This window comes from Hyposmocoma kahamanoa, unplaced genomic scaffold (assembly GCF_003589595.1).
Source record: "Hyposmocoma kahamanoa isolate Upper Pololo Valley unplaced genomic scaffold, ASM358959v1 270, whole genome shotgun sequence".
In the NCBI taxonomy this organism is placed as follows: Eukaryota; Metazoa; Arthropoda; class Insecta; order Lepidoptera; family Cosmopterigidae; genus Hyposmocoma; species Hyposmocoma kahamanoa.
The window spans coordinates 4,078,734-4,090,527 of NW_020653770.1; the positions used below are offsets into that span (position 1 = coordinate 4,078,734).

The following is an 11,794-nucleotide window of genomic DNA, read 5'->3' on the forward strand; positions in this document are numbered from 1 at the left end:
AGTGGCACTGTAACTGTTACGGACAGGCGTGTAGCTTACCATCAAACTTGTTCATCCCGTCACTTGATGTTATAAAAAAATAGAACACTAAGAAAAATTCATTCGATCCAGCTGGATTCGAACCAACATCTTCCAGCAATCCGCGACAGACGCTATGCCAACTAAGCCACGGAACGAACTACCGGACCTTACGTATTTTTCTATATGCTTGTTGCAGAGCTTTGTTTGTGGTTTTTAACGAATCCAGCCGGATCGAAAGAATTTCTAGTTAGTGTTCGATCTTTGTATTATTAAACAGAAACTAAATAAGATTTAAAAAGAACCGCTTGTAGATCTTGTTTCGCTGGTTTCAGATATGTATCTAAAAATGTCGATTACGTTAGTTATCATAAGGAGAGCAGCTGATCAAATATTTTGTATGGTAAACTGTATTTATTTTCATTGCATGAAATTTCAAATAAAAAAAATCTTTGTTAACAGACAATGGGTAATCTGTTCGTGTTCATCCTTGGAGACTTGCTGCCGTTCCGCACAGCGCTGTGGATCATGCTGGCAGTGCCGCTGGTGCACTTTTGCATTCTGCTCAGGTTGCCCGAGACACCGAGTTACTTGATCAAGTGCGGAAAAAATGAGGCAAGTCTTCATAATATATTTTCTAATCTGCTCCCTTTCTTTGAGGCCATTATCGTCATCATGATCCATTGTCAACTACAGACACATGGAACTGAAAACTGTTTACCTCAGGGTGTACTCAGACCTTTGAGATTTAAAGCTATAAGGCTGTTATCGGATTGACTGAATGTTTGCAGTTAATGTGTGAAGTCATAATCAACTTCACGCAACCGAGATCGCGACTGCATGACGTTGATAACGATTCCACGCATTAACAGCATGCAGGCAATCTCGGCTGCGTGAAGTCGTTATCAGCTTCAAGCAGGCGAGGTCTAAGCTGCATGAAGTTGATTACGATTTCACGCATTAACAGCAAACTTGCAGTCAATCGGTCAGCAGCCTTAGTAGCACTGCAATACCACGTGGACGATTTGATCATCTCGACGCTATTCATATTACTGTTTGGCTGCAGAAATACGAGTACATATGGTGGCAGTCAGTTGCTACTGAAACTGCAAACACATAGGACTTGTCAATTTTATGTCTCATGGTGACGTGTGCAGTACTAATGCGCCTCCGATTTTTGTGTTAAGCCGACTACTGACGGGACAGGACGGCAAGGAATTTTTAAATGTCGAATAGTAATATACTTTAAGATTATGGCATTGTGACAATTGCAATGATAATGATAGCTGCAAAATAAAGCTGCGGATGCTTAGGGATGCCGAGCCGGTAGCCTTAAGGCCCATTTAGATGGAGAGAGTTTCTCGTCTCGAAGGTACGATAATCGAAAGAATATAAAAAACTTTCCTCGTCTAAACATTCGCTATTATTCTACGTGTGCGATAATCGCCTCGCCTTTCAATATTGAACGTCTCCGTGTAAACACAACTCGAAAGCAAAAATCGTATTTCGAGTTTCTGTGCTAGCCGTTTCTACCACGAGTGCAGTGCGCGAGGGTGTTTTGATTATCACTGCTTTTCTAAGACAAGAATTAATGAAACGAGAAAGAAAAAAATTTTGGATTAAGAAATGTTATAAAATTTGAAAAAAATGTATATTTCTCTACAATGCAATGAACTTAATATTATCAGCAGTTCCAAATTTGAATTATTTTTGCGTCATTTCGATATGTCCATAGTCAATACCGCAGTAATCACTGAACTCGAATGGCGATTCTCGCACTCAAAACGATTCGAACCGATTTGTACGATAATCGTATGAACTTGAAAAAATGTCATACGCGATCGTGTTTAGACAAGTCGAAAACTCGTAAGCAAGAATCTCCTTACTACATATTTCTCCGTATAAACAGTCGAGGAGGCGATTAAGTTGCTTGCGAATCTCGTATGACATAATCGTAGGCGAGATTTTAGTTCTTGCCTGAATGTAAACATTATGATACGATAATCTTATGGCGATTATTGCTTACGATAATCGCCTACGAGTTTTCGTCACGAAGCGTGCGAGAAACTCTCTCCATCTAAATGGGCCTTTAGGGATGCTTCGGCACGCTTAAAGGATGCCGCGGCATGTTTATGGATGCGACATAATTGCAGTCAGTGTGCGCTTGCATGTGGAGATCCCCTGCATTGCCGTCCCGTCAGTTGGCGGGCATAATGCTGTGATTTGTTCGTTCCATCACATTTTATTATAAGAAAATAAACTCCCGAACCATACAACTTGTTTCAAATAAATAGATTCCTAAAAGCAATCTAGGCACAACGTAAACAAAATTCGAAATAATAATTTTGTTTACTTACTAAAGTTATTCCTAGAATAATATAATTTTCATCATCATCAAAAACGTGACCATAGTCAATAAAATATCGAATATCCAATCTGTTTATTTGTCTCTAGATTACATCTTATCTTATTGGTATTTTAAAACTCCTTGGAAGAAAAAAAACAAGCTGTTCCAGCCACTTTGTGCCATTTCCAAACCGTCTTTCCAATTTCAGAACAAAGATTTTTTTTGTTTTCCTCGTAAATATATGTGGGTGAACAGTACAACTATTTTTAACTGACTTTAAAAAAGAGGAGATTCTCAATTAGACTGTATTTTTCTTTTATTTTGTATTATATGTCATTACGCCGACATTTGAGAACCGATTTCGATGATTCTCTTTGGCTAGAAAAGGGGTACCTCAGTAGTGGTCCTATGCAAATTTAGAGAAAATTTCACCTCTAAGGGGAGGAATCCGGTTTATTGGATTTCACCTACTTTCCATTAATCGATTTAAAAAAAAACTGTTTCAGTAAATACATATAAATAGCCAATAGGTGTAATTCCAGAAACTGCATAATTATTTAATACATAGCTTGACAATCTTTGGATTTCAAAATGCGCAATAGTAGCGAAGAGTTCGTCCGCGGAAGTATTGCCACCTTACCTATTTCTGCCGCCAAGCAGTAATGTCAGCATTACTGTGTACCGGTTTTGAAGGGTACGAGTGCCGGTGCAATTGCAAGCACATGGGACTTGTCAACTTACGTCTCAGGGTGACGAGCGCAGTACTGCCACTGCCCCTCAGACCTTTGCGATATAGATACCATCAGGCGCACAACTTGTTCGTCATCACTTGATATTATTATTTTAGAAAAATGCGCCTAACAACGAATTTCCACGTCTAGACAATTGCTTATACAAAAGGGACAAATACAAAGAAAAATTAAAATAAAATATTTTTCCTTTAACTAAAGTAATCAGCCTCAAGCATTTAAGATCCACTCTGCATACTTGCAAGTCGATTTTAGTGCGTCCAATCTGCACTAAATGCAAAGGGCAACAGACAGAAATCCAGCGAATGTATATCGGACATGTTGCTTTATTAAACAGAGGGTACAATTTCTTAAAAACGACATTATCAGATGTCTGATTTTAGGAAACAACAAAAGTTCTGGCCTGGCTCCGCTCCCTTCCAGAAGATGACAAAGCGATCACAGAAGAAGTGGACAGGCTTGTTGGAGAGCAGACTATTGAACCAAAATTTTCACCGAGATTACTGTGTAAGTACCTTGTTTTTCGAGTTCTTAGGTTTTCGCTATTGTTACACATGGAAATGGAACTATTTTTTTTTTCGCAGCCAAATCGCGTGTATTTGTATTTTCAAACGAACAAACAAAGAAAAAAAGGTTTCCTGACGTTAGCAGGAATATACATTTTAGAAATATGCCACTTTGTACGTAATCGCAGTTTTTTTACCAAAATATCCAACAAGGACCGTCTTGTCCTCCCTGTAATATTTATAATGTAACATTTTGAATGTAACGTGTATATGCAAATAAATAAATAAATAATAAAAAGCACGATCTTTGACAACAGCACTTATGTAACGGCAATCAAAATTTATAACAGAATCCCGATTGATATTAAACATCTAAATGGTAATCAATTCAAGGCTCACTTAATTTTGAAGAAATTGCACTAACATCCCATAGATGGCATTACTAGTTTACTCGAAGAACTAAAATTATTACACATTAATTTGCTAAAAGCTCATTATTTCTAAATTTAATTATTTAATAATTATTTACTAAAAATCTTTGTTAATTGACAATGGCTTCTATAATTTAAGTGAATTTTATAAAGTGACATCAAATATTTGACAAATGTGCATTTTTAAATTCTTTTTTGTTGAGTTGATATTCAATTATTTTTTATGTGAAATTACTCCACTAGTTTGTTATAATTATTAATACAAAGATCGAATACTTAGAAAAATGTTCGTTCACGGTTCGTTCCGAGACTTAGCTAGCATAGCGTTTACCATGGTTTGCTAGCAGAAGTCGGTTCGGTGTTTGATATTTGTATTAATAATTATAACAAACTAGTGAAGTAATTTCACATAAAAAGTAATTGAATATCAATTCAACAAAAAAACGACATTCCTAGCCGGGGTGGTAGCTGTAAAGGTATCTAGCTAGGTGATGAAATACTTTCATAAATTTCTCATAGATGGCGCTACGGCTAAAAAGTTGTTGAAAAACCAAATACAAAGATACCACAACAAGCACATGGAAAAATTCGTGAGGTCCGATGGTTCCTTCGGTAGCTTAGTTGGCATAGCGTCTGACACGGTTTGCTAGAAGACGTCGGTTCGAATCCGGCCGGATCGAAGGAATTTTTTCTAAGTGTTTCGATCTTTGTATTAATAATGTGCATCATGTTTAATATAATTTTATTTTTTGAACGTTTAAATTTATAGTATATCTTAATTGAATTGTAATTACTGTAATTTTAAAACATTGTTCGCCCGATTTGGGTAAGAACTGCGAAACAAATGTATGCATACATATGTAACATCTTAATCTACCAGTTCATACAATAAATGTTTCTAATTTCTGATTTCTGAACGAATCTACGTTTCGGGCCCTTTACAGTTCCCATAATCACGTTTAACTGAGGTGATAAAGTCATCAACCAGTTTTGTCTAATGATAATGCAAACTACCCCATTTTTAACTATTGTTAACTATAAGTTATTAATTAAATACTTTATTTATATATTTTTTTCAAAAGTACATTCCAATTTACGCTACATACTTGTTTTACAGTTTTTTTCTTTTTTACAACATGAATTGTTATTAAATTTTTATTATTAATTAAAAATGGTATTTAATTAGAATCATTTTTAAACATGCCAATTAGTACAGCTTGAGATTTTTCATCAGAGGAAATACTGGATCCCAAACTGGTGGTACAGAGAAACCATCCTCCCTGTTGAAATAAGATTTTTTAAATAATTTGTGGCCTCTCGATCCTGGGTAGATAACGGACTACCATTGAAAGGATCTGAGGTTTGTCGAACTTAATTAAGTGTCTAGGTTTATCCATGTCATGCTCGCAAACTACAGACTTATTTACGCGGCGGTGTTTGACATCAGCTATCTTATTTATTTATTAAAAAATTTACGCGCATTTGACCTCCATCTCACCTGATCCAAAGTGACAATGAAGTCGACGATGGAACATGCCTACCTAAATAAACCTATTCACTCTCGCCTTATACGAGCCCAAGTTATATCGTTCAGGGAACAAGTCTGCTGGCAAGAATTCAGTGGCCAGGACGGGCCTTTTGTTTCCATCGTGGCTAACAACGGTGGATCATTGTCGAGATTCGGACAAAAATATTAACAGTGCTGTTTGACAACCAATTCCGGGATTCAAGATTATTTTCATTTCATTTTAACAATATGAATTTTTACTAAAATATTTTTTTAGGGAATTAGAAATGAAATAAATAAATAAATAATAATAGTAAATAATAATAATAAATAAAGTATTTATTTCAGTAATACAAAGAGTGTCAAATAGTTTTAGGACTGCTGAATTTAGAGAAGACACAGCCTCATCGACTGTCAATGCTGACAAAGTAGGCCCCTAATCAATAGTCCGCGCGTCCTCTTTCAATACCTCCTATAGGTACCTCCTATTGAGCTTATCAAGTCGGTCAGGAGCCACCGCTCTTCCATAGCTATAAAAGCACTTTAATGTTTAATTTTTACATTTCCAAACAACGTCAAAACAAATATTTTTTTAACAATCTTCAACATTCTTAACTTCTAATTTGAATCTTAAAACGTATGTGTGTGTTTGTTGTATGTTTAAAGCAAGTGTTCTAGTAGATCTTCCGTTTCCTCATACGATACTAACATAATATGTTTTATTTTATTATTAATAATAAGTAATGTAAATACTACAGTTAGAATAAAATATTTTATGAAGTCGTATATAGCGTAAATAATTAGAATGTTTTTTTAGTACATTAATTTAAAAATCCGACCAGAAAAGTTTGTGGAATTACATCTATCTAATTACATCTATTTGCCAAGTTTTATTGAAATCGGTTAACGAAAAGTGGGTGGAATTCGTTAAACCGGATCTATCCCCTAATTTGCCAACTGTAGCAACTATTAAGACGTGCCTGAATACTAGAAGATGGTTTGACATTCACGTCTTAGTGGCTGCCATACCACTCTTAAAGGTGGAATATTTTCAACTACTACTACTGAGGTACCCATTTTTCAACAAGATAGAAACTATCGAAATCGGTTCACAAATGTCACAGAATCGAAACCTGTTCTTTTCTTGAAATTGGTTAAAAATAAGTACTAGTAATATTTAAATTAACCACTTTTGTAACTACACTTCAGAATGGTATGGTTTGCAGTAATATTAGACACAACTGTATATCGTGATTTAAAGCTCCTAGGCCGGTTCAATTGTCGTGAATAGGCGTATCGCTTGTCACCAGTGATTAGGTTAATTTACTTATAGCACAGATTACTAATAGTTACTAGGTAACAAATACATCACACTCATACAAAATCGGAAATATCTACGCCATAATAGCCTACTAAATCTGATTAATGATACCAGGCACTCACTACGAAGAAAAAAGAACCTAAGGACGCGCTCAGAGATGTGAAAAAACGTTGCCCGCCGTGTGCACTCGTGCGGTGCCGAATGCTCATAAATGATATCATAGGATACGGTCATAGGATATGGTCATATCATAGGATATGGTCTCAGTAGCTACGGACGAACATTCAAATCTCATCTTGATCTTATATACGACTTACAATTAAGAATACTTAAAAAAATTGTGCCACATAAAATAAAACAAAAGTATATGGACGATTTCACCAAATTGTTTACATTCTGTGAAATACTTCCGATCCATGAAAAAGTTAAGTATGCCTTGTTAGTCGAGCAATTCTTCAATAAAGATTTACAGTTACAGCAAATAAGGAAAAACCCAGCCAGAACTAATATACAACCGAAGCTTATATTACCCAGATGTCAAAATCAATACGGTTATAATCAACTTACTTACAAAATACCATACCTAATTAATGAATTACCAATTACTCTAAAACAGGAAATCAACCATCAAAACATAAAAACCAAGATCAAAGAGTACTATCTTGAAAAAATAAGTTAAAAATTATATAATTTTTCGTTTAAAAAAAATAAAACAAATAAATAACAAAAACTGCAGATATAATGTAAAATGCTAAACTAATCCGATTATTGCACTATTTATTATTATATGAGCATTTATAGTACTTATTTATTATTTATATAACTTACAATAATATTATTATTTAAAAAAAAAAAGTAAATAGAATTACCATACTAACCCACACACAATAAAAAAAGAACACACTGTACTAACCGACTCCACTCACAAAAAAGTAGCCTATTCATTCACACTCAAGTTGAATCACACTACGCACACCACCAACCATTCGCACTTAATACAAAAGAAACATAGGTATGAGCAAAACAAAAATCTACCCGCTTTACTATTAACACAGTCAGACTACCGCCGACGAATATAACGACGTACGGGAAAACCTACAGTTTATGTTACATTGTTTTTAAACATAGTTTGTATAATTTTATGTAATAAATAAATAAAATAAATAATAAAACTGAAAGACTTGTATGAGCGCTTGTGCCGACGTCGGTACACTTAGCGGTTGCCACGTATCGCGTACGCATTTCGTCATCAATGCGAATTTTAATCGGATCGAAGGAATTTTTTCTGAGTGTTCGATCTTTGTATTAATAATTATAACAAACCGGTGGAGTAATTTCACATAAAAATAATTGAATATCAATTCAATAAAAATTTCAATACAATAACTAGCGACATCTCTAGCCGGGGCTGGTAGCTGCAAAGGTATCTAACTGACGGAATATCATAGATTTCTCATAAATGGCGCTACGGCTAAAAAGTCGTTGAAAACCCAATTGCACAGATACGACGCAAGCACATAGAAAAATTCGTGTGGTCCGCTGTTTCTTTTTGCTTAGTTGGTATAGAGTCTGACACGGTATGCTAAAAGACGTCGGTTCGAATCCGGGCGGATCAACGGAATAACATAAAAAAAAAACATTTACTTTTCACCCTTAATATGTATGAGTAGGCCGCTGGTACATACCATTACTTACCCCTTCACAGTAACATTCTTGAATTTTCCTGTCAAAACATTACCGCTGCGCGATGACGGCGTAACCTTTTAATTGGAAAAGTTAGAAAATTCCACGTGAAATTTGATCGTTAACATTTTGAAAAGCTGTTAATTGTTATTCATTATCTAAGTATATTAAATTTTCGCAACGTATATGTGATATATAATATATATAGGGTGTTACCAAATATGTGCGTCAATATAGTGGTAGCTGATCGCCGCAGTGACGTTCTGTTTGCCACAAAAGATCTCCATTACGGACAATGTCGTTTTTTTCATGCGCCACATTAAAAAAACGACATTGTCATCTTTATATTTAATGAGTTATACGCCATGCTTTCGCTTGCCCCCCTTGAGTTCCGAATTAAAGATGCGCTTTGCCATTCGCCCCTCTGCCATCCTTGATATGTGGCCGCCCCAACGAAGAGCAATAAATAGCGTTTATTTCTGAAACCCTGTCAAACCTACATGGTCTCTCCTAAAGATTGCTGTCAACAGAAACAAATAGTCCGAATTCCGATATCGGACGAGAGTCGGATCTTTGATTTCTAACATCGAGCCGACGTACAAACCAGGAATACAAAGTCATCAAGGAGATCAAACATATCGACCGGCGACCTACCCGAGTCCCGCCATTTGACACCAGCCAATAATTACCAACCGAATTATTGCTGTACAAATTGAAAATAATGCCCCAAGCTCAGAGCCAAGGCCAGTAACTGCGCAAAGAGGTCATACCCAATTGACACAATAAATCTGTTTGCAAAACATCTTTTCTATTTATTCACCGGCACGTTTTGTTTTGTTTAACGGATCCCTGGGTAGAACTTTCTAGAGAATACACTATGCGTACAGGGCGTAACCAACTTTTTTTATGATTATCTTGTGATGAACATACCTACTGTACCTACTGCTGCAGTGTTCCTGAAATTGTAAAGATCGGAGGAGCACTGCTAGTGCGCTCGAAGCTCTAAGATAAAAAGTTGACAAGCTTCTAGTTTCATCAACACACGTTAAAAACAGATTACTTAGAAAAAGACAAAATTCTTTATATGAAGACAAATTTATTAAATCCAACAAAACGATCCTCTCCCTATAGATGCTAGAGAATAATTACTTGATAATAGTGAAAAAACGTCTCAAAAGTGTATTTTAGTTATAAGACAGAAATATTTAATCCAAGAGCAAATTAATTTACTTCAAGTCACAAAGCTACTCTAGATTCAACAAAATATTGATTAGTTATTAGAAATGTAGAAGATTTATGTTTTCTAATATGAAAAAGCGTAAATTTACAGGGTTATGGACCCAACAGTATGTCTCAATAGCGTGAAAGCACACAGTTCAGTGCCAAACTTTAAAGTAGCAGAAATAGGACGGAATCTTCTCAAATACTTGAATACCGTTCAGAAAGCACTAACAATTCAAAATATATGAAATGACTTATACTATTGAAGTTAACAAAACGATAGCGCGGTTCAGAGTACAATCTAGCAGCGGCGCGATGGAACTAATTGCATGTTGAAGTTGTACTTGTTACAAGTGTAGTTTGATTTCATGCTGAAACCAAATTTCTTAAATTATGACTACAAATAACACACTTAGGGTCGTATTCCAGAACTCTACTCAATGCTCAAGACAGAACTTGAGTATGATTTCAAGCGAAGTTTTTATTCCAGAACATTACTCAAGCGTCGAATCTGTAATCAGAGTTCACCTGAGTTACATATGTCAGAGGAAGTGACAGCTTGCATCTTAATTTTAGAACAATGCTTGAGATTCGTTTTAGTTTTACAGTTTTCTAAACGGTATTTAACTGTAGAATCTTGTCTTGAGTGTTGTCAAAATCTGTATTTAATTGAGTCCTCACTCAATTAAATACAGATTTTGACAACGCTCAAGCGCAACTAGGACCTCTCCTAGTTGCGCTTGAGTAGATAATAATCGGCGAAAAAATTACAAGATTACGATGAAACCATTTGAGAATTTTGATCTTTATCAAAATATATCAATGATGAATATCATACTCAATTGCTTCAGATGTTGAAAGACCTACAAGATCCGCACGTCATGGAAGATTTGGTAAAAAAATTAATTTAACCTATCATAGCAGATGAGTGAAATCAGACAACTGTGGTTACCCAATCGCACCTGAAATACAGATTCTGGTTTGCTTACGTTTGTATGTACTGGATCACTAAAGTTAACGATTCTTTTATGGTGAAATGTAGGTATATGATTTTATTACAATATGATTCCGGAGTATATGTTAAGAGCTCTCATGTCAAAAAAGTTTTGACGTTGGCTCCACCCAAATTTGTGAAACAAATATATGCCTGAAGTTCGCGTGACATGCGACAGGAGATGTTGAATTTTGCGCATTAAAAGTACCAAATTCGTTTTATCGGAATAACTCTAAAACTAAAGGGATTAAAAAAAATCCGTAGTGACAGTTGTCGATCATGCATAAATATAATTAATTACCTATCTAATTTTTGTCCTAATAACCTGTAGCATTTCGAGGATAAATCGAAAAAATGTGAAAATTAGAGGTCATTTCGTGATTTTTATCTATCGAGGAAACTTTATTGTTTTATGTTTCTGATTAATGTCTATGCTTGAATATATCGTGTAGTTACTCATACAATATTTTATTTTTAACTTTAAAGTGGATATACCCCTTTAAAATCAAATCGAAGATTAGGAATTTTTCCTCTGCTCCCTCTTAAGATTATCATTTCCTAAGTAGAAAACTTACATTCAAAGTAACTTATAAAATGGCGTTTTCAACTGTAATATTTTACCAATGGAATAAATAATTATTTGACTTTGACCAACTAGAATGTTATAATTTAAACTTCTAAGTTAAAATCTAGGTAGTTTCAATAATAGAAGCTTTGTTTTGTTGATAGGCATATAGATAATAATAACTTTTCTTAAACACTGCATTCGTTGAAAAATTTTTTAATAGTATTATCACAGTAAATTATAGCGATCATCGCCGCCAGTGTTAGTTTTTCATATCCCTTTCGATCAGCGTAATAAATAATATTCATTTCCAATAGTAAATTTCAGCGTTACGTATTTAATTTTGACAATTTTAAAATTCTTCCTATAATGAAAGGCAAAGAGAATTGAGGCGATACAATCAAGTATTAATAGACAAATACGAATGAATGAACGAAAATCGCATAGAACCA

General features: G+C 34.9%; 1 protein-coding gene across 1 annotated transcript; it reads left to right on the forward strand.

Annotated features, from left to right (window-relative positions):
* The first annotated feature begins 475 nt into the window (after nucleotides 1-475).
* On the forward strand, nucleotides 476-5,761 carry LOC113229031 (facilitated trehalose transporter Tret1-like). Its single transcript, XM_026462502.1, has 3 exons — nucleotides 476-633; nucleotides 3,498-3,621; nucleotides 5,646-5,761. The coding sequence occupies exons 1-3, from the start codon at nucleotides 484-486 to the stop codon at nucleotides 5,759-5,761; spliced, it is 390 nt and encodes a 129-aa protein (XP_026318287.1). The 5' UTR covers nucleotides 476-483.
* Nucleotides 5,762-11,794: the final 6,033 nt, after the last annotated feature.